The sequence below is a fragment of the Leucoraja erinacea genome, chromosome 16 (genome assembly GCF_028641065.1).
Source record: "Leucoraja erinacea ecotype New England chromosome 16, Leri_hhj_1, whole genome shotgun sequence".
NCBI lineage: Eukaryota > Metazoa > Chordata > Chondrichthyes > Rajiformes > Rajidae > Leucoraja > Leucoraja erinaceus.
Window position 1 is genome coordinate 28,884,591 of NC_073392.1, and position 24,215 is coordinate 28,908,805.

At 45.6% G+C, this 24,215-nt stretch overlaps 1 protein-coding gene across 1 annotated transcript in view; it reads left to right on the plus strand.

Annotated features, from left to right (window-relative positions):
* The window catches only part of sema3bl (sema domain, immunoglobulin domain (Ig), short basic domain, secreted, (semaphorin) 3bl), a 139,975-nt gene extending 115,993 nt beyond the window's left edge, over window positions 1-23,982 (plus strand). The window contains exons 10-17 of the mRNA XM_055648015.1: window positions 956-1,100; window positions 1,830-2,061; window positions 7,051-7,142; window positions 8,791-8,832; window positions 10,426-10,583; window positions 11,258-11,325; window positions 15,158-15,297; window positions 17,957-23,982. Of these exons, the coding sequence (XP_055503990.1) occupies window positions 956-1,100; window positions 1,830-2,061; window positions 7,051-7,142; window positions 8,791-8,832; window positions 10,426-10,583; window positions 11,258-11,325; window positions 15,158-15,297; window positions 17,957-18,400 (1,321 nt within the window). The 3' untranslated portion in view covers window positions 18,401-23,982. The remainder of the gene's footprint in view (window positions 1-955; window positions 1,101-1,829; window positions 2,062-7,050; window positions 7,143-8,790; window positions 8,833-10,425; window positions 10,584-11,257; window positions 11,326-15,157; window positions 15,298-17,956) is intronic.
* Window positions 23,983-24,215: the final 233 nt, after the last annotated feature.

Below are 24,215 nucleotides of genomic sequence, written 5' to 3' on the forward strand. Positions count from 1 at the left end.
GGCGTGGACGGTGGAGTGTAGAGCCTCTTTCCATGCTGTATGTCTCCATGTCACCAAGCAGCTACTAGTATCAGCATCGGCCACTTCAACTTTCATGCTATCTATAATTAGGAGTGAGAATTAAGTTTACTAGTTTGTTTAACAAAAGCAAGGAAAGCAGATGTTTTAGCGATATGACCCTAGATGAAGCAATGTCACTCTTTGTGATCATAGTGCAACATACAATAGAAGAGGATCTCGGCCTGAAACATCACCCATTCCTTCTCTCCAGAGATGCTGCCTGTCCCGCTGAGTTACTCCAGCATTTTGTGTCTATCCGGTTGAAACCAGCATCTGTAGTTCCTTCCTGTACAATAGCAATGATTGTTTCCGCTGGCTGTTGGTCTTTGCTGAGTTTGCTGACATGATAGTCTACTATGTTCTGTGTGCTGAAGCAAAGCAAGAATGTCATTGTCATATTAGGGACACATGACAGTAAACAAACTTGAACTTGAACTTGAGATCATAGAACAGTACAGCACATGATGATCTTAAATGCCTCCACCACCACCTCTAGCTGCCCTCTATCTTTAATCGGACTTTACTGGACTTTAGCTTGCACTAAACAGTATTCCCTTTATCATGTGGACGGCTTGATTGTAATCATGTATAATCATTCTCCTGACTGGATAGTGTGTAACAAAAATATTTTCACTGTACCTCAGTACACGTGACAATAACAAACTAAACTAGAAAGTTCAACATGCAAGAAAGCTCCTATTTCCTATCTTCTTGAGACGAGATCTTGCTTTAACATGCCATGTGGGAGACGGCAGCTCTGGCTCTGCAACACTCTTCAGCAAGGCACTGAAGGAGCAACACCAGTTTCTGTGTGGAGTTGGAATAGTATAACTTGTATTGCAAGACGATCTTCCACCAACATTTGACTTTGTTAATGCTCTCCATATTATTTCAGCAACGTATTCCAAGGCTACGCTGTTTGTGTGTATCATATGGCTGACATCCGAGAAGTCTTCAATGGACCTTACGCACACAGGGAAGGGCCTGATTATCAATGGACGGCTTTTGAGGGCAAAGTGCCGTATCCAAGACCTGGGTCTGTGAGTAACTTTGGATGGAAATATTACTCACTGATAATAATAATAATAAATTTTATTTATGGGCGCCTTTCAAGAGTCTCAAGGACACCTTACAAAAATTTACCAGGTAGAGGAAAACCATGTAAGGGGAATGAAATAAATAGTAGAGACGTGACTAGTACACAAAGTAAATACAGAATACAATTCAAAACACAATATGAGGCAATTAATGCACAGATGAAAAGGGAGGGGGACGTGGGGCTAAGGATAGGCAGAGGTGAAGAGATGGGTCTTGAGGCGGGACTGGAAGATGGTGAGGGACACGGAATTGCTGATCAGTTGGGGGAGGGAGTTCCAGAGTCCGGGAGCTGCCCTGGAGAAGGCTCTGTCCCCAAAACTGTGGAGGTTGGACTTGTAGATTGAAAAGAAACATTTCCACGCTGTATCTCTAAAGTCTATATCTCCATGTCAGCCCAGCGATCCCTGCACACTCATACTATCCTACACACTAGGGACAATTTACAATTTTACCAAAGCCAGTTAGTCTACAAACCTGTACGTCTGAAACTGGAGAACCCAGAGAAAACGCACGCGGAAATTAGGAGAATGTACAAACTCTGTACAAACAGCACCAGCAATCAAGATCAAAGCCAGGTCTCTGGCGCTGTTAGACAGCAACTTGACTGCTGTGCCACCGTGCTGCCCTAGTACTTCCTTCCAATGTTTTTTGTTTGTGCTCTCGTCCTACAGTGCCCCAGTAAGATAACCACCCAGCCCAGTCGCCGAAACACCAGTACCAAGGACTACCCAGACGATGTCCTGCACTTTGCCCGGAGCCACCCACTGATGTTCCATTCTGTGTATCCAATAAACCAGCACCCTGTGCTCATCAAGACCAACGTCCAGTACAAGATGACCCAGATAGTCGTGGACAGAGTGGAGGCAGAGGATGGGCAGTACGATGTCATGTTCATTGGGACAGGTAGGTTACGTACCACTTGGATTAGGCTTTGCTCAGCCAAACATTTTTAGGGCAGAGATTGATAGATTCTCAATTTGTGCGGGTGTCAGGGGCTACGGGGAGAAGGAGAACAGGATTAGGGAGAGATAGATCAGCCATGATTGAACGGCAGGGTAGACTTGATGGGTTGAATGGTCTAATTCTGCTCTTATTACTTCTGACCTTATGAAGTTATAATTAGTTTAGTTTTGTCAAAAGTCATTGTATGTAAAGTATCATATGTCCCATACAGAACAATTAAATTCTTACTTGCAGCAGCGCAACAGAATATGTAAACATAATACTCTATAAACAATATAATAAACAAGAAAATATAAGTTCAGTATATATCTGTATTACTTAAGATCTTCATCTTGCTTGTGTGTATGTATATGTGAGTGGGTGTGTGTGTAATCTGGGCACAATTGGGTTAATTCTTATTTTCTTCCAAACGCTAGGCCACAGCCTTCCCATTTTCACACATTCTATTCACTTTTTTCCCGTGGGGGCGATAAACATCTTCTTGTTGCATTTCCACTTATAATTCTGAACTTTTTGATCCTTGAAATTTAAAAAACAGCCCAAACTCAACCAGTTTTGAGAAAAAAAACCGAATGATGTCACAATGCCTCTAACAGTGCACCAATCACAATGGGCTCTCAAGCTGGCTATCAACTGCCACAGTGACATGACAATGGGACGTTGCTCCTCCCCTCCCCGCCTCTTCCCCTTTCCTCTCCCCTTTCCTCCCCCCTCTCCTCCCCTCTCCTCCCCTCACTTCCCCTCACCTATGTGTGTTTTTAAATCTTCACAGAAAAACTATGCGGTAACGATAAAATATTTACATGTTCCGGTTGACATTTTTCCCATCGAGTCCAAAATCACCTAATCTGAAAATGTTATGCTTTATTTCTCGACTTATTACTGAAAATGTTTAAAAATATCGAAAGGCTTTGAATTTAAACGAGCAGCTATCGCTGATGACATCACAATGGGTCTGATCGGATCCATCTTGGCTCCGTCACACGCACAATCTCCCCCCCCCGTTATTCAAAAGACGCAGAATAAACGAGCCCGGAGATGAGCGGCCGAACTCGTGGACCTTGGTCCTCGGGTCAACGCCCGACCGCGTGTGTCGCCGGGTGCTGATATGCATATGTGTGTGTGTGAGCGAGAGGGACAAGGAGGATCTCCATATGTTTGTATTGCCCCTAGGCGCTCTTTTACCTTCAACCCCAATCCTTCCCCTCTCTTCCCACTCCCCTCTCCTCCCTTCCGGTCTCCTCCCCTCCACTCTCCTCCCCTCCGCGATCTTCCCCTCCCCTTTTCTCTCTGTCTCTCTCTCTCTGCATCTCTTTCTCTCTCTCTCTGCCTCTCTCTCTCTCTCTCTGCCTCTCTCTCTGCCTCTCTCTGCCTCTCTCTCTCTCTCTCTCTCTCTCTCTCTCTCTCTGCCTCTCTCTCTCTCTCCCCCTCTCTCTCTCTCTCTCTCCCTCCCTCTCTCCCCCTCTCCCTCTCTCTCTCTCTCCCTCTCCCCCTCTCTCTGCCCCCTCTCTCTCTGCCCCCTCTCTCTTTGCCCCCCTCCCTCTCTAGCCATACCTGTGCAGTTGGGGGCTATGTGTGAGTGGATAGGGCAGGCGATGGGGTAAAAGGAGCGAATGAATAATAATATAACATCAGGGCCTCCCCTCCCCTTCCCCTTTTTCTCTGTCTCTCTCTGTCTGCATCTCTCTCTGCCTCCCTCTCTCTCTCTCTCTCTCTCTCTCTCTCTGCCTCTCTCTCTCTCTGCCTCTCTCTCTCTGCTCTCTCTCTCTCCCTCTCTGCTCTCTCTCTCTCTGCCCTCTCTCTCTGCCCCTCTCTCTCTGCCTCTCTCTCTCCCTCTCTCTCCTTTGCCCTCTCTCTCTGCCCTCTCTCTTTTTGCCCCCTCCCTATGTGTGAGTGGATAGGGCAGGTAATGGGAGTAAAAGGAGCGAATGAATAATAATATAACATCAGGGGGGGATGTTAGTGTGTGTGTGGGGAGTGGATAGTGTGTGTGTGATGCCACATCCATGTAAAGATGATTAGTTCAACCTGGCATCATGTTCAGCATTGACGTTATGCACCTTGGGGCCTGTTCCTGTTCCATGTTCTATGTTTTTTTTTTAAACATTAATGAAGCAGATGGTATTTACAACAATCCAGAGGTATTGTAGTTAATGTACAGTGACCGGGATATTTTACGAGAATTTGAATTTTTCCAGTTGCCACACTGATTTCAAACTCATGCCCCTGGATTAGGGGTTCTCAACCACTGGCTGCTAATTCAGTGAATTAACCACCACACTGCTATTCCCCCAAAATGAGAGGGTCGCCAGAGCCTTAGATTAAGTTTGTAAATTCATAAATTATAGGAGCAAAATTAGGTTGTTCATCCCATCAAGTCTACTCTGCCATTCAATCATGATTGATTTATCTTTCCCTCCCAACCCCATTCTCTTGCCTTCTCCCCATAACCCCTGACACCCGTACTAATCAAGAATTCAGTTAAGAGATTCAGTATTGAATCAAGTGCATTGGCCCACCGAGTCCACACTGACGAGCAATCACACGTACACTGGCTTTATCCTACACACAAGGGACAATTTACAAAGGCCAATTAACCTACAAACCTGCATACATCTTTGGAATATGGGAAGAACCGGAGCAGCCGGGGAAACCCCACGCTGTCACGGGGAGAATGTACATTGCGCGCCCACGGTCAGGATCGAACCCGGATCTCTACCGCTGCGTCATATGTGCTGCCCTTCAAATGCCGTCTTGAATCAATTTTCCTCGCACTGACTGCATTGCTTGTCTATTGACCAGTGCCCAGGCCTTTCATATTCCATGAATGGACAATGCAATTCCATCGGCCTCTTGTCAGAATTTGCTTTTGCATTGAACTTCGACATTTGCAGGGTCATTTTCCAAGGTCACTCAACCAGCATCCTTCACCGCCAGCTGTGCAAGGCTGGCAAAGCCTAGACGCTGAGTCTTCCTGCAGCCAGCTTGATGCAACGTTTAACCAAGGCTGGGTATTGTCTCAGTGCGGCCTCCATTGTGATGAGACTAAGCCTGCCCGATGAAGGAACGTCACCTATTCCTCTGCTCCAGAGATGCTGCCTGACCCGCTGAGTTACTCCAGCATTTTGTGTCTGTCCCCTTATTGACACCATTCCATACAATCCCCTCCCTGAATTACTCGTTCAATGTTCTTGCACAGTGCAGCAATGTTCTTTCTTCGAGATATAAATGGAGATGCGGCTTGGAAATAAGCCCTTTGCACCACCGAATCCACGCCGACCATCGATCACCAGTTCACACTAGTTCTGTAATCTCGCAATCCCATCCTACACACTAATTTACTGAAGCCAATTAACCGGCAAATCTTTGGAATGTGGGAGGAAACCGGAACACCCGGAGAACGTCCACGCAATGACAGGGAGAACGTACAAACTCAGTGCAGACAGCACCCATGGTCAGGATCAAACCCGGGTCTCTGGCGCTGTGAGGCAGCAGCTCTACCGCTGTGCTATTGAGTCTCCCGTATCTTAACACCAAACATGTAAAATTGAACAAACTGGAGGATTTGTACAGTATGTGCACAAGTTCAATTACACCACGGAGCCAATGGTTCAGCAACGCTCAATAACAGGATCTATTAAGATTTATTTGATTCCAAATTTTTTAATAAATATACCTCCCACTCCACCTCCACCTCCACAATGACAGGAAATGGTAGTTGTTAGATTTCCTGGTATCCATTAGGCATTTGGCAGTAGTAAAGCAGAGAATGGTAGACACTGCCCAGTCCATCATGAGTACTGACCACCCCACCACCAAAGGGATCTAGAGGTGGCGCTGTTTCAACAAGCCAATCTCATCAACCACCTTAGTGGCGCAGTGGTAGAGTTGCTGCCTTACAGAGCCAGAGACCAAGGGTTCGATCCTGACTACTGGTGCCATCTGTACGGAGTTTGTAAGATCTCCCCGTGACCACATGGGTTTTCTCAGGGTGCTCTGGTTTCCTCCCACACTCCAAAGATGTACAGGTTTGTAGGTTAATTGGCTTGAGCTAAAATTGTGCGCAGTGTGTAGGATAGTGCTAGTGTATGGCGGTTGCTGGTCGGCGTGGACTCAGTGGGCTGAAGGGCCTGTTTCCGCGCTGTACCCCTAAACTATACTATGCAAAACCCACATCACTCTGCCAATGCGCTCATTTCACTCCTACCGTCGGGAGATTGAAAACTGTGACTACCAGATCCAAGAATAACTTCATCAAGCTCTTGAACACTACACAACACTAACCTCAACTATGAACCTCTGTGGACGGCCTTTGGTTGCACCAAGAATTTAGGGCATTTGGGGGCAGAAGAGGTCAGGATCAAATCCATCTAGCTGGAGAAATGAGGCAGTTTCTCTACCAACTGCACCACTCTGCCACCCAGGACATTCCCAATATACTTGACAACCAGTCAAAGTGTAGGTACTAAGGTAGGATCCGTACACAGCAAGATCTTGAAAGAGAAATAGGATAAAGGCCACATAACACACCCTGTTTTAGCGACTTCATCTGCATTAATTGCCCAAGGAGAACTCCCATACATCTTGTCAATATTGTGTCCTCGGACCTCATCTGTGGTCCTACAGAGGTGAATGTTAAGCTGTGCATGATAGAATGTAGCACGTACTGTTTAAGCTAGATGAGTAAAGCACAGGAACAGGCCCTTTGGCCCACAATGTCCATGCCAAATATGGTGGCAAGATAAACTAATCCCATTTGCCTGCATGTGATCCACATCCATCCATTCCCTGTGATTCAAGAGACAGAGAGGCAGCAGAATCTCAGGGCATGACCATTGAACATATGAATGTATTTTGTTGTCTTTTTTGTTCTAAATTGTATTTGCTGAAGAGCTGAGTGAGTGGAGCTGGTGTCCTCTTCCTTTGCAGATACTGGAATGGTACTGAAGACAATCGCACTGCGGAAGGGGAACGCTGTGCAGAGTGAGGAAGTCATTCTGGAGGAGCTCCAGGTCTTCAAGGTACTCACTGTCTCCCATTAGGTCGTGAAGTGTTGAAGAAATGAGAGGAATAGATCGGGTAAACGCAGAGAATATTTTGCCCAGAGTAGGGGAATCGCGAACCAGAGGACATAGGTTTAAGGTGAGGGGGAAAATATTTACTGGGAACCTGAGGAGTAACATTTTTTACATCAAGAATGATGTGTGTATGGAACAAGTTGCTGGAGGAGGTATAGTGGCATGGTGGCACAGCGGTAGAGTCGCTGCCTTACAGCTCCAGAAACCCGGGTTCGATCCTGACTGTGGGTGCTGTCTGTATGAAGTTTTCACGCTCTCCCCGTGACCGCATGTGTTTTCCCTGTGCGCTCCAATTTCCTCCGACGTTCTAAAGACATACAGGTTTGGGGGTTAATTAGCTTTGGGAAAAATTGTAAATTGTCCCTAGTGCATAGGATGGTGCTAGTGTATGGGGATCGCTGGTCGGTGGGCCGAAGGGCCTGTTTCCGCGCTGTATCTCTAAACTAAACTAAACTAAAAGACTGGAGGTGTAAGATAGAGTTTGGCTTCGATATAAAATGATCTCCAACCTCATGACACAAAGCTGGATGGCAGTGTGAGCTGCGAGGAGCATACTAGGAGGCTGCAGGGTGATTTGGATAGGTTGGGTGAGTGGGCAGATGCATGGCAGTTGCAGTAGAATGTGGATAAATGTGAGGTTATCCACTTTGGTGGTAAGAACAAGAAGGCTGATTATTGTCTGAATGGTGTCAGATTAGGAAAAGGGGAGGTGCAACGATACTTGGGTGTGCTTGTACATTAGTCACTGAAAGTAAGCATGTAGGTGTAGCAGGCAGTGAAGAAAGCTAATGACATGTTGGCCTTCATTGCGAGAGGATTTGAGTATATGAGCAAGGAGGTCGTACTGCAGTTGTACAGGGCCCTGGTGAGACCGCACCTGGGGTTTTGTGTGCAGTTTGGTCTCCTAGTTTGAGGAAGGACATTCCTGCTAGTGAGGGAGTGCAGCATAGGTTCACCAGGTGCATTTCCGGGATGGCAGGACTGACATATGATGAAAGAATGAATCGGCTGGACTTGTATTCACTGGAATTTAGAAGAATGAGAGGGGATCTTATAGAAACGTAAAATTATTAAGCGATTGGACAAGCTTGATGTAGGAAAAATGTTCCCGATGTTGGGGAAGTCCAAAACCACGGGTCCCAGTTTAAGAATATGGGGTAGGCCATTTAGAACTGAGATGAGGAAAGATATTTTCATCCAGAGAGTTGTGAATCTGTGGAATTCTCTGCCACAGAAAGCAGTGGAGACCAATTAACTGGATATATTCAAGAGTTTGATACTGCTCTTAGGGCTAATGGATCAAGGGATATAGGGAGAAAGCAGGAATGGGGTACTGATCAGCCTTGATCATATTGAATGGCAGTGCTGGCTCAAAGGGCCAAATGGCCTACACTTATTTACTATGTTTCTATCCCTCGTCACTGCCTAAACTTTTATCTGAAGTCATGGAATAGGAATGTGAACCTGCTGACCTCCTTAATGAGATGAAGCCAAATTCAGTATTACCCCTAAGGGAAGGGAATTCTGGAATTGAGAGAAATTGGTTGTTTTGAAGTACATTGATTGACGGTGTCCATTTTAACATTGGCAGGTTTCAAATCCCATCACGGCGATGGAGATCTCGGTGAAACGGGTGAGTATCTCAGCTCCTTTGTGTCCTTTGGTTGTTCTCCTTCCATAGAGTCTCACAACTCAGGGAAAACATGCCCTTTGGCCCATCATGTCTATGCTGACCATCAAATACCGATCTGTGCTAATGCTGTTTACCAACACTTGCTCAATGGCCTTGCTTAATTAAGTATGCATCCTGGTGCTTTTTTTTACATGTTTTGAGTGTTTGTCTTCACCACCTTCTCGTTCAAGATGACAAACACCTTCTAAGTGAAAAAATCTACCTCCGATCCTCCTACTCCTCTCTTCAAACCTGTGCCCTTTGGTCTTAGACGCCCACATCATAGGGAAAACTTTTGTTCTCTCGACCTCTGCCTCTCATAATTTTGTATGTCTGTCAGACTCCTCATCAGTCTCGGCTCCATGGAAAATAGACTCATCCCATTGCATTTCCTCTCTCCTCAGAGCTGAAACACTATCCCAGGTCAAATCCTAGTGAACCTTTCCCTCTAGAAGGATCTTCTCAGGTTCTGTTTACTTAGTATTAGCCTTGGTTTAGCATTGTCACCTGTACCTAGATACAGTGAACGAATTAGTTCATATGTTATTCAGGCGTCACACCATACATGAGGGTGGCACAGTGACGCAGTGGGTAGAGCTGCTGCCTCACAGCGCCAGAGACCCGAGTTCAGCCCCGACCTCGGGTGCTGTCCGCGTGGAGTTTGCACGTTGTCCCTGTGACCACGTAGGTTTTCCCGGCTGCTCCAGTTTCATCCCACATTCCAAAGCAGTGCTGGTTTGTAGGTTAATTGGATTCTGTAAATTGCCCTTAGTGTGTAGGGTAAAACTAGTGTACAAGTGGTTGCTGGTTGGCGTGGTCCGATGGGCCTTTTTTCCATGCTGTATCTCTAAACTAAACCAAATGAAACTGAAGTAAACTCCCACATTGCAAATAAAGTGTGGGTTTGGAGGTTAATTGGCCTCCTCTGTAAATTGCCCCTCCTACGACAACATAGTACTAGTGTGAACAAATGATGGATGTTGGCGTGGACCCGGTGGGCCAACGGGCCTGTTTCCAAACGGTATATTTCGATCAATCAATCAATGCGTACAATCAAACTATACACAACTACATCAGATAGTGCAGGTCCACCACCAATATTCCCGCATCCTTGCTTCTGGAGCTTTCTGGATTAACCATTTTCCCGGACCAACAGAGAACACGGCTTCCCAGAGGAGTCCAACGGTTCTGTAACGGTCCGTAAATTCAGCCTCGGATGTCGGCTATGGCAACGGATCTGCCGGCTCCGGCCCGGCCGGAATTCCAGAACCCCGGCCGCAGGGAGCGAGTTCGACCAAACCATTGACCGTGGAGGTCCCGATAAGGTTGAGATCGGCCACCTCACCCGGCCTAGGAGCCACACTTTTGGGGTGGACATCCAGGGTGGGGGGGTTTCGAGTGCGCTCTCATAATTTTGTCCACATTAAAGGAGGTGCCGGACCACCAGATGCCAGAAAATTGATGGGGGACCTGTACAAAAATATAGAGTGCAGAATATAATGTGATGGCCACAAAGGGCGCATGGATAAAAACAGTTGTCCACCTTCTTTGCAGCAACAACTGTACATCGCCTCAAGAGTGGGGGTGGCCCAGGTGAAGCTCCATCAGTGTGAGACATACGGCAGTGCCTGTGCTGAGTGCTGCCTGGCCAGAGACCCTTACTGTGCGTGGGACGGCAGCACATGCACCAGATACCAGCCCACGGCCAAGAGGTAACACACCTACACTGGCTCACAACTGCATGTCCTTGAGGAGGTTCAATGGTTCAATGGTGTTTATTGTGACGTACTGTAAGCACTGCACATTCTGTTCGAATAAGAAATTATTTTTGCTTAGCTCACACATGCCCGAGTCGCCATATTTTGTCCGCACACACGCACACACGCACACACGCACACACGCACACGCATGCACACAACAGGCTAGTGTGTAAAATAGTATTTCTATATCATCTCTTTTACTTCAAGGAGAAGGAAATGCAAATACTTTTTTTGCACACACGTCATACATTCCCAAACCACCAATGTTCCCTTTGTAGGAAACAAAGTGCTGGAATAACTCAGCGGGTCAGGCAGCATCTCTGGAGAGCATGAATAGGTGACGTTTCAGGTCAAAACCCTTATTCAGATTTATTGTGGGGGGGAGGGAGAAGAAAGCTGGTAAAGGGGAGAGGCGGGATGGGGCGTGGCGGGTAATAGGTCGACAAAGAAAGGTCTCGACCCAAAACATCACCTATCCATGATCTCCAGAAATGCCGCCTAACATGCCGAGTTACTCCAGCATTTTGTGCCCTTTTGTGTACACGTATTAATTTCTACATTTAAACCTTGCAGATTGGATGAAAAGGAACCAGACTTAGATTAACCCCACATCTCTGTTTATTTAGACGCTTCCGAAGGCAAGATATCTGGAACGGGAACCCCATTCACCAGTGCCCGGACCAGAATTTGAGTGGTAAGAAAAATCTTGCCTCCTTCTTAGATAAACTTGCCTGATAACTTCATCATTCAAATGCAGTCGGCTTTTAAAACTAAGAGTGGCGATTGAAGGTAAAACACAGTGTGAGACAACTTACGCGAGCTATAAATTGAATTATGGAGACTGGAATTTTACACCATGTCTCCTCATCCCGTAAACGTGGTTGACGGTGCAACATTAGAAGCAACGGTTGCGTTGTTAACACACTGTTATCTTCCCTGTGAGGTTTGTCCATTAAATTCTGACATGCAGCAGCCTAAGACTCTCTTTTTTAAATCAAGTGTGGTCAGCAAAATATGGGATGTTTGCGTTGGGAAATAGGACCTGTTCCCGTTTCATGTCCTTATGTCAAGATCAGACTCCGAGGTCGGATGTAGCTTTTTTGTTGCATGCTCTCCAGTCAGCAGAAAGACAATCCACAACATAACGGCTCCACAGGGCAGCATGGTGGCACAGTGGTAGAGTTGCTGCCTTATAGCGCCGGAGACCCGGGTTCGAACCTGACTGCGGGTGCTTGTCTGTACGCAATTTGTACGTTCTCCTCATGACCTGTGTGGGTTTTCTCCGAGATCTCTGGTTTCTCCCACACTCCAAAGATGTACAGGTTTGTAGGTTAATTGGCTTGGTAACATTGTAAATTGTCCATAGTGTGTGTAATAGTGTAATGCCCCTGTCCCACTTAGGAAACCTGAACGGAAACCTCTGAAGACACTGCGCCCCACCCAAAGTTTCCGTGCGGTTCCCGGAGGTTGCAGGTGGTTCCCGGAGGTTGCAGGTAGTGGAAGCTGGTAGGGAGACTGACAAAAACCTCCGGGAACTTCCGGGAACCGCACGGAAACCTTGTGTGGGTCGCAAACTCTCCAGAGGTTTCCGTTCAGGTTTCCTAAGTGGGACAGGGGCATAAGTATGCGGGGATCGCTGGTTGACACGGACTCTGTGCGTCGAAGGGCCTGTTTCCACTCTGTATCTCTAAACTAAACAAAACTAACGTTACAACCAAGCTGCCCACAGTGTACAGGTGTAGGATAAAGGGAAAACATTTAGTGCAAGGTAAAGTCCAATTAAAGATAGTCTGTGGGTCTCCAATGAGGTGGATGGTAGCTCAAGACTGCTCTCTCTCAGTTACCTTCACACAGAGGATGGTGCGTGTATATAAAGAGCGCCAGAGAAAGTGGTTGAGGCAGGTACAATAACAACATTTAATTCACTTAGACAGGCAAATGGTTAGCAAAACTGAGAGGGATATGGGCCAAATGCAGGCAAATGGGATTAGATCAGATGGGCATCTTGGTCAGCATGGAAGTCTTGGGCCTGTTTCCTTGCTGTGTTATTCTATGACTATAAGTGCCCTCCCATCACGTCACCGTGGGTACCGCAGTGTGACATTCTCCACTCATCCCACAGGGTTAACCTGAGCCTTAAGGCCCAGTCCCACTTCCCCGAGTTACTCACGACTTCCCCTGAGTTTTCCCCTTGATTCAAACTCGGGGAATGTCCGTAGCGAGTCCGTAGATATTTCCTAGCGGCTCGTAATGCCAGCCGTAGGTCATCGGGGCATCAGGTAAGTCGGGACGTTTTTTCAGCATGTTGAAAAATGTCCACAAGTAAAAAAAATAGCCTCGAGTACCTACTGCTGGCTATTATCGTAATTCTCCAAGTTTGAATCGAGGGGAAAACTCGGGAGAATTCCTGAGTAACTCGGGAAAGTGGGACAGGGCCTTTACTTGGGGAGGTAGCGAACACGAAGAAGGTGGGTGGCATTGGGTGGACAGGGGACGTTATAGTTCTACAGCCAATAAGTTACTGGAATGGTGCAGAACAATGTATCAGAAATTCAGATCAAATCTGATAACTGAGAGGGACCCAGAAGGGGGCGCAGAGAAATAAGAGAGGCTCAGTGGGCTGCCGACAGCCCCGTCGGTGCTGCAGCAAGCCTGGTTTGCTGCTGGAGAAGATAAGACTGTACTAACAACTTCTGTAACTTTGTCGGTGCCAGAAACGTGACAACTCTTTGCCTACTTACTGCCTAAATGAGGTCTGCTGTATGATTTTACCGAGTTGTATGCAAGAACAAAGAATTTCACTGTACCGAAGTGACAATAAAGTATCATTGAATCATTGTTTAAATCCAATTAGGCAAATAATCTGAAATAGATACTAGTCATATTAGAGGTATACAGCACTGAAAAAGTCTCTTCAACCCATTTCATCCATGCTCCATCTGAGCTAGTTTGCCTGCATTTGACTCATGTCCCTCTAACATAGAACTCATCAGAACAGGTTATCGACGGTTGGTGTGAACTCGTTGGGCCAAAGGGCCTGTTTTCATGCTTTACTCTTCTGTCAACCGCCACGATATTGAACTCTGAAAATGGCTGCCAGCAAATACAGAGATACAGAGATACAGCGTGGAAACAGGCCCTTCAGCCCACCGAATCCATGCCGACCAGCAATCGCCACACACTACCCTACACACTAGGGACAATTTACAATCTTTACCAAAGCCAATTAACCTATAAACCGGTACATCTTTGGGATGTGGGGGGAAACCGGAGCATGTGGGGAAAACCCACTTGGTTACAGGGAGAACGTGCAAACTCCATACAGACAGCACCCGTATTAGGGATGAAACCTGAGTCTCTGGTGCTGCAAGGCTGCAACTGCACCGCTGTGTCACCATGCCACCCGAAGTTGCCCATTAGAAGGGAAATTCTGCAATATATTGACAGAGATGTTTTTGTTCTTCACTATAGTCCCATGCCTGCTGATGTTTGGTGCTTTGCAGAGAGATTATTTATCAGGGAGGCGAGGGGCCAGTGCCTGAGCCTCCCATGTCCCGTCCATGATCCCGAATGGCGGCACTGTTTTGTCAGGTGCTTGCTCCCACACACAGGGGAGCAAGGCCCTCGTGAAGCCATGGAGTTGCCCGAGGGGCAGTCTGATGCTGAGCGGAATGGAAAGAGGTCTTGGGAGCGGCTCTTTTTCCCAGCCTTGCTGCCAAGGATCAAAACGTCAAAAAAGGACGAATGAAAGAAATGAATCAAAAATAGACGTATTTGAATGCGACCTTTTCTTCCCTTCCCAATTAAGTCTCATAAAGACCCACACGTCGACCACAGGCTTTCCCTCCCCCATTCTTGTCCTGTATTACCTCACCACTCTCTCTGCAGCCAAAAGCGTACACATTTTCTTCTTCAAAAGCAATCCTCCAAATGGCACACGTCCGTTCAGATACCATGATGTCTAATTTTAATTTTCTTTAAATAAAGTATGTCATGTTATGGAATAGAAGTACTTTCCCAAACCCCTGTGCTAAAAGTAGAATGAATAATGTCTGTACATTGTGGTTCATTTCACAAAGTCAGTCCTGTTGGAGTCAGCATTGTATATTTATTCGGCGACCGACATTTTAGAGGTTTTGTTCCTCCCTCAAAATGGCCTCTCCTTCTCTTAGGTTTAGGTTTATTATTGTCACTTGTATCAAGTTGCATGGGAAAATGGGATAGTATGGATGGGTAAAAAAATGTCAGCTTGGATATGGTGGGCTGAAGGGCCCATTTTTGTGGTGTACGGCTCTTTGAATCCCTGAGAGCCAAGTCCTGCAGCACAGTGGACCTAAGGCTGGGGAGTAGGATTAACTTAAGGTCCATTCTTGATTACCGTGGACACGGTGGGCTGAATGGTCTCGTGCTTTGCTAAAATCATCATGTCCTTATCTACAAGGTTTGGCTCTTTGCGATTTGAATGTCATTCTCAATATTAAGGTTTGCAGTATGTGCTGATTTTCACTGTGTTTGATTATTCACAGTGGAAGAGTTTGACAACGCGGAGGAGAGGGTGGTCTATGGGACTGAACACAACAGCACCTTTCTTGAATGCATTCCAAAATCTCTTCAGGCGTCTGTCAAATGGTTCATCCAGCGAGCTGTGGATCAGAAGAAGGATGAGGTGAATGTTGTTTGTTGCTGTAGTCCCTCTGTGCCCCGTTGGTAGTTCCACCTCCTGCAGATCTCACTGGGCCAGCTCAGCACATGCACTCTGACCCACCGACCTTTGTGTTATATATGTATGTGACGTGTCTGTGCACTGTGTTTGTGTGAAGGGTGGCGCAGTGGTGCAGCGCTTGACTTGCGTACAAGGCATACAGGTTTGTAGGTTAATTGGCTTGGAGTAAATGTAAAATTGTCCCTTGTGTGTGTAGGATAGTGTTAATGTGCAGGGATCGCTGGGCGGCGCTGACTCCGTGGGCTGAAAGGCCTGTTTCTGCGCTGTATCTAAACTAAACTAAACTAAATATGCTGCCTTACAGTGCCGGAGACCTGACTACTGTGTTTGTATGTTCTCCCTGTGGGTTTTCCCCGGGTGCTCTGGTTTCCTCCCACGCTCCAAAGACATGCAGGTTCGTAGGTTAATTGGGTTTGGTTAAAAAAAAAAGTAAATTGTCCCTAGTGTGTAGGATAGTGTTGGTGTACGGGAATTACTGGTCAGCGCGGGCTCGGTGGGCCGAAGGACTTGTTTTCTGCGCTGTGTCTCTAAACTAAACTGGGGCTGAGACTTTAAAGCAGTGGCAGTTGTCAGAAGAAGAATTAAATCTTAAGAACGCCAAAATCTACAGATGATGGAGAATTGTAATTTAAAAAAGAAATGCTGGAAATTAATCTGGAGGACAACAACTATGGAGAGAGGAAGAGTGAATGTTTCAGGTTGAAGACATTTCATTAGAACTCACTGTGGGAGACCATCAACTTAAAATGTCAACTCTATTTCTCTCTCCACAGATGCCGCCTGACCTGTTAGCCATAGTTTTTATTATTGAATGAGGACCCAACCTTTCTTTATGAGCAGAATTTGGAATTATGCCTTTCCATTAACCAGTATCAGATGTTGTGTTCTTTCCAGTTACATGACAGCAGGATTAAGGATGACAAAGTAGAATTTCTTCCAGATGAATTCCAAAAGATTTAGCAACTGTCGATGGACTGATAATATATGTTGGATTATGGATGCTCATCATTGTCATTCTTTAACAATGTAATAAGCAGAGTTGATAGAAGGAATGCAGTTTGATGTAATGTGTATGGATTTGATCTCATGTATTTGGATTAGGTTGATGCAGTCTATTGGGTTTTCAGAAGTTTAGTGGATTTGATGCGGTTTATTAGGTTTTCAGAGACTTTTTACAAGGTGCCACCTAAAACAGCTGCTGCAAAAGATTAGACCACATGGCATTTGGGGGAAGAGTGTTACCATGTATTAAAGGTTCTTGCATTGAATGCAGTGACCTGGAATGAACAAGACCTTGTGGACGTGCATGTATTACAAAATCTCTTCAGGTGTCTGTCGAATAGAACTTGTGGACTGCACCAAGAAGTGGGGCGGCGCAGCAGTAGAGTTGCTGCATTACAGTGCCAGGGTCCCGGGTTCAATCCAGGAATTTACCACTAATTTAGGTTAAATCGGATTAGATTAGATTAGGTTCTTTAGTAACTTGTCAGTTTCTTTGTTGAACTAAATTAAGGCGCATGTTGAACCAGGGTGCAATGAAATTCCTTGTTCATGTGAATCTCACTGGGCTGTACAGTGGCGCAGCAGTAGAGTTGGCGCCTTACAGCGCCAGAGACCTGGGTTTGATCCTGACGATGGGCGCTGTCTGTATGGAGTTTGTCCGTTCTCCCTGTACGTGCTCCCTGTTTCCTCCCACGCCCTAAAAATATACAGGTTTGCAGGTTAATTGACTTTGCTAAAATTGTAAATTGCCCCTAGTTTTGGATAGTGCTAGTGTACGTGGACTCGATGGGCCGAAGGACCTGTTCCTGCGTGGTATCTCTAAACTAAACTCACAGAGCAAACAGTACATGTGCAATAATGATAAATACAGCAACTAATACAACAGTAAATTCAATGAGGTTGGGTGATATTAGCAAATGGAGTTTAACAGGGGAATGTATGACGTTATATAAGAGGGAGCTGTAAAGGGTTGAACAAGGTATAGAGTAGGTGTTCTTCTGCCCAAATCACAAAAGTTAGCAGTCAGTTTCAGCAAGTGTACATTCTCCCTGTGACCACGTGGGTTTTCTCCAGTTTCCTCCCGCACTCCAAAGACGTGCAGGTTGGTAGATAAATTGGCTTCTGTTGATCATAAATTGCATAGAATAGTGCAGTGTACGGGGTTATCGTTGGTTGGCAAGGACTCAGTGGAATGAAGTTCCTGAGTCCTGGTTCACACTGTATCTCTAAAGCCCAAAGTAAAGTCTAGAATCTGTTGGTTAATTGGCTTCTGTAAATTGCCCCTAGGATGAAGGATGCGAACATGGGATAACATAGAAACCGTGTGAACGGTTTTGATTGTTGGTTGGCGCAGACACGTTGGGCCGAAGGGCCTGTTTCCACGCTGCTTCTCCAAACTAAAACTAAACTAAGATGTGCAGGTTTGAAGGTTAATTGGCTTCTGTAAATTGTTCCTAGAGTGTAGGATAGAATCAGTGTATGGGTGATCGGTGGTCGGTGTGGGCTTGGTGGGCCGAAGGGCCTGTTTACACGTTGTATCTCTAAACTAAACAAAACAAAACAATAAACTCAACTTGACTTGCCTCTGTAATGTTTACAGGTGAAAACGGATGAGAGGATCATCAAGACTGAACATGGCCTCTTGTTCAGGAAGATTTACCGGATGGATGAAGGCACGTACTACTGCCAGACCATGGAGCAAGGCTTCACCCAGACGGTGACCAAGATCTCGCTGGAGGTGCTGGAGAACGAGCAGCTGGAGGAAATCTTCAACCGGGACGACGAGGAGCGCAGCAACCGGCCCTGCACCCCTCAGCCGCGGAGGCCGCACAGCCACAAGCCCTGGTTCAAGGACATCATGCAGCTGATCGGCTACTCCAACCTACACCGGATGGAGGAGTACTGCGAGCGGGTCTGGTGCAACGAGAAGCAGCGCAGGAAACGCAAGATGATGGCCGGCAAGTGGAAGTTCCTGTCGGAAGGGGGCAAGAAGGGGAAGAGCAGACCCCGCAACAGAACGCCCAGGCACGTCGCCGGCACATAGACCTGGCCCGGTTCCACACGCATTGGAGGATCTCCAGAGGCCAAACTTTAGACTAGGCTTTCATGGGACAGCAAAGTAACCGTGCATTCAGAAACATTCCTCAGCTGGGGCTATGACCCTCACTGCTCAAAACATCAGGAGAAAAATATGGAACCAAAGGTCACCAAAGTCTTTTACTGTTACTACAACCTTAACTCCATCAACTAAGTTACCATATTATTTGTGAATCCACTGCATCATATGATCTCATTTTTTTTTATCATGTTGAAAAGTAACATTAAGATCTGTGTATTTATACATGTTATTTAATAATTCATTAGAAATTCAATAGAGGGATGGATAAATCAATTCAGTAAATGACAGAGCAAGATCTGATACCTTTAGTACACCAGAGTGTATCTTGTTCAATGCCTGGTACATGTCAGTACCATGTCTTTGATAGCATCAGTCAAAGACGCGTATTAGATTAGGAATGGATGGGTATCAAAGTGTGCACAGTACTGTCTTGGGGAGAACTGGACACCCAACTTTTCTGGGCAAGATTTGATCCTTTATATTTTCACGAGTTCATAAGTCAATTGTGCAGAAATAGGCCATTTGGCCCATTGATTCTACTCCTCCATTCAATCATGGCTGATCTATCTATCCCACTCAACCCCATTCTCCTGCCTTCACCCCGTAACTTTTGACTCCCTCGCGAATCAGGAACCTATGGCTTATGGGCGCACAGTGGCGTAGGGGTAGAATTGCTGCCTTACCGCGCCAGAGACCCGGGTTCAATCCTGACTACGGATGCGTCTGTATGGAGATTGGACGATCTCCCCATGGCCCGCGTGGGATTTCTCCAGGTGGTCCAGTTTCCTCCCAAACCCCAAAGACATACAGGTTTGTAGGCTAATTGGCTTCTGTAAAGTTGTAAATTGTCCTTAATCTTTGTACCATACTGACCAGTGTGTGGATCGGTGGACTGAAGGGCCTGTTTCCGTGCTGTATCTCTAAACTAAACCTGGTAATCTCCACTTTAAAAATACCCAAAGACTTGGCCTCCCCAGCCGTCTATGGCGATGAATTCCACTGATTCACTACCCACTGCCTAAAGAAATTCCTCCTCATCTGCTTTCTAAAGGTTCATCCTTTTAATCTGAGGCTGTGCCTTCTGGTCCGAGACTCTCCCACTAGTGGAAACATCCTCTCCACGTCCACTCTACCCAGGCCTTTCATTATTCGGTAAGTTTCATTGAAATCCCCCCTCATTCTTCCAAACTCCATCGACTACAGGTCCAGGGCCATCCAAAGCTCATCACTTTACTAATCGACATGGAAAGTGTGCCCTGATGTTTGAGGGAGATTCCATTATCATTAGATTTCCAGGTGTCAATATGTGAGGTCCGCTGGTGAGGAAACTGAGTGAGCTAACTCCACTGCTTCATAGAAAATAGCTTTGCAGACCAAACTCTGAGCAACAGTCCTTGCTTTATGAACCTTTGCAACTGGAGAAATATGTATCCTCATAGAAATACATACATTTATCAACATGCAGAAGAATATACTCTAATGCATGCATTCCAATGCAGGAACAGGGAACTGCTGACAAAAACACAAAGTGTTGGAGTAACACAGAACCAACCCAAGACGTTGCCTATCCACGTTCTCCAGAGATGCTTCTTGCCCCACTGAGTTACCCCAGCATTTTGCAGTACCTTCCAATGAGGACATTTTACAAGATATATATTTCAAAGGCTATCATTCAATGGTACGTTCTGAAAGATCACCTTGAAGGAATATCCTTCAAGGAATATATTCCAATGGATATATTACAGTAGATATTTTCCATCAGCTATGGGCGACACTGTGACGCAGGGGTGGAGTTGCTGCCTTACAGCGCCAGAGATCCGGGCTCGATCCTGACTCCAGGTGCTGCCTGTACGAAGTTTGCACGTTCTGCCCATGACCGTATGGGTTTTCCTTGTGTGCTCCGGTTTCCTCCCACATTCCAAAGACGTACAGAATTGTTGGTTAATTGGCCTTGCTAAAGGTTGTATATTGCATCTTATAGTAGGACAGTGCTAGTGTATGGGGTGATCGCTGGTCGGCGTGGACACGGTGGGCCGAAGCGCCTATTTCCGCGTTGTTTCTCTAAACTAATCGATTGTGCAATTGGTGTATACAGATGAGTATATTCTGATGGATATATTCAAAGATATATAACAATAGGCATATTCTAATGTTTATGAATTGTATATTCTATCGTATAAACTTTGAAGGATAAGCTCTGATATTTCCATTGGCTATATTCCAGTTGCTTTTCCATGCTTCACTGCGTGCTTATCACACTTCCGTCATTTCCCATTGCCTGAATGAAGTTCATTTTAATGCTGTTTAATTAAAACCAGACTTAAAGAAAAACAAGTTGTGATTTACGTTGTAAATAGAGGACCTGGCATTGATCAGAAATACATTCGATTATTTTCATGAACTGCAGGAAAAAAAATAGCTTAGCGTGAGATTTTATTGGGGGTAGAATAAAATTCAGATGCGAATTTTGCAACTAAACAATTTCTGACTATTGCGCTTTTGGTCCTTAACAATACTGGATAAACATGCTATCAATTCTTCAGTGAAAGTCTCATTTCAAGTTACAATGTCCAAAAATGGAATAAATTATCTGCACTGTTTCAAATGGATTAGATGGAAATAAAAAATATAATTAATACAGAGTTTGTACATTCTCCCTGTGATCCCGTGGGTTTTCTCCTGATCCTCTGGTTTCCTTCCGCATTCCAAAGACGTATAGGGTTGTAGGTCTGAAGATTGGTTCAGATCCAAAATGTCATCTATTTTTGGCCAGAGATGCTGCCTGAACCATTGAGTTACTCCAGCATTTTGTGTGTATCTTTGATATAAACCAGCATCCACAGTAGTTTCCTACACAGGTTTATAGATTAATTGGCTTTGGGAAAAAAATGTAAATTGTCCCTCGTGTGTAGAATAGTGTCAGTGTCTGGGGTGATTGGTGATCGGCACTGTATCTTTAACGTTTAAGATCTAAAGAGAAACTTTCGAAAGTGCATTAAACACATACTCAAAAAAGAATACTTGTCTTGGTCCATGGGGATTGAGCAGAGATTGGGGGACAAGTGGATTCCTCTTGGTGGAGATGTCCGGGCGGCACAGTGGCGCAGCTGGTAGAGCCGCTGCCTCACAGCACCACAGACCCAGGTTCGATCCTGACCTCGGGTGCTGTCGGTACGTGGGTTTATGACCACGTGGGTTTTCTCCTGGTGCGCCGGTTTCCTCACATATCCCAAAGACGTGAAGGTTAATTGGCCCTCTGTGAATTGCCCCCTAGTGTGTAGGATGGGATAAGATATGGGTGACCAATGGCCTGCATTTACTCAGGAGGCTGAAGGGCCCTTTTCCACGCCATATCTCTCAAAAACCAACATTCCTACAGGGAGTGATTGGGTGAGACTGGACCTTGATGATGCTAGCAACCTTGTAAAAAAAAATGCAAGTCTTCAAATAAATTGCTATTGGGTTATTCAAGTAACCATATGCCACAGCTGAAATCATTCTGATTTTGGTTACTGTGTACATGCTTGAAGGGTGGCATTGCTGGTCTTGCCTCACAGCACCAGACTCACATTTCCAATACCCTCCTCCATTTGTGATTGATCGATCAAATGAATGAATGAATGAAATATACAGCATTGAAACAGGTCCTTTGGCCCATCGTCTACACAATGGACCATGTGGCTTATTTCCGAGTGCTCTGGTTTCCTCTCAAAGACATGCAGGTTGGTAGAGGTAGAGAAAATAATCCTATGATTAAGGGCCACTGATCATCCAATGGATAGACACACAGTGCTGGAGTAACTCAGCGGGTTAGGCAGCATCTCTGGAGAAAAAGGATGGGTGACGTTTCGGGTCGGGTCCCTTCTTCAGATTGAAAGGCGGTGGGGTGGAGGAGGTAAAGAGCTGGAGGTGAAGAAAGACCAGGACTAAGCAAATAGCCTCAGGCAGGACATTGCCTGGTAGGTCCACTGGAGGCTAGGAAGGGGTGACCCAAAGAGGATCAATGTTGAGAACTATGGAACTGGTAAAATGACTGGGGAGGAGGAAGGGGGCAAGGAGAGAGCGGGAGGGGAGCGTTTGTGAATTGCCCAGTTATTTTCCAATTGGCGACATTGACTGACTAATGACAGGACAGTGTGGCGTGGCAATTGGTGACCTAACACATGCCTCTAGAAAGCGTACCACCACTGGCAACTCACCAGAGAGGTTTCGGGAGCCGTTGGTTAGAAGAGGGTACAGGAAAATAATTGGGAAAATATGATAGTGCTGAGTAAAACAAATCAAAAATCTAATCACTCCCCTATTTGTAATTGTGAATATACCGTCACTGAGCAACATTGGTATGGTGTTCCTTATCAATGACTATTGCTTCACGGAGATTTGTGTCCAGTTGCAATTTGTAAAATACTGTATATATTTACTTTGTAGTATGTTGTACAAGATTAGTTATTACAGTTCATGTTTTCTCTCTTATTGATTGTGTTTCCAGTTATAAATTGCCTCAAAGCTTGGAGTTTGAATACGACGATGGGACAATGTGATTTTCATTTTATTTTTCTTTATTGAAAGAATTACTAAGTATTTATGATTACAGACGTAAAGCTGCCGAGATTCCTTGGTCTACTGACCCACAGCATCGCAAGTTGAAGATGTGAGGGTTTATTGGCCTTTGAAAATTGCCCTTAGTGTGTAGAGTGTGGATGAGCAAGTGGGATTACACAGAACTAGTTGCTAACCAGCGTTCGATGGCCGGCATGGACTTGTTGGGCCAAGGGGCCTGTTCTTATGCTGTGTTTCTATATTAACAAGTCTGAGACAAAACTGGTAGTGCTGCCACCTCACAGAACCAGAGATCCTGGGTTCAATCCTGACCTCTGGGTCGAGGTGCAGGTTCTCCCTGTGACCGCATGGGTTTCCTCCGGGTGCTCCGGTTTCCTTCCACATCCCAAAGACGTGCGGGTTTGTAGGTTAATTGGCCTCAATAAAATTATCCCTAGCATGTAGGGAGTGGATATGAAAGTGGGATGACATAGAACTAATGTGAACGGGTGATCGAAGGTCAGCGTGGACTCGATGGGCAGAATGGCCTGTTTCCATGCTGTATCTCTAAATTCTAAACTCTAGGAAATAGCTGAGTAGAGGTTCATTGTCACAAACCCCTGGAATATTTGGAAAGGGAAGTTTATTTTAAAACACCGATTCTGATTCTTGTACCTAGGAAGTAAAAGAATGGAAGAAGATTTTTTTTTTGAAAGGAGCTCAGTCTGTGATGTGGATGTTTAGAGGAGCAAATATTTCTCCATAATGCTGTAAATCTTCTTTAATTTAAACCAAGTGACCATTGGCATTCTGCAGCTTTAATTATTTTTAAATGGAACTGTGTTAAATCGAACACTGTATTTAATCAGTTTTCATAGAGTTTAGTTGTAATGTTTACTTTGTGTGTATTTATACTCTTTCATTTCAATAAAGCTGAAGTATATTAGAATACGGCTTTTAAATGTGAACCCTCTCTTTTATTTGGCGATCGGGAGATTAGTTCAGATTTTTCTTTGGATGGTACAGATGGTGGGACTTCCAATTGGCCGGCCAGCTGTCTGATATCCCCAATGGCTTGGCCTTGGAGTAGGATCCTGGCTGCAGTCCCATTCTATAAAGCCACCTTGGAGCTATACAGTGTGGAAACAGGCCCTTCGGCCCAACTTCCCCATACCGACCGACATGTCCCCCTCTACACTAG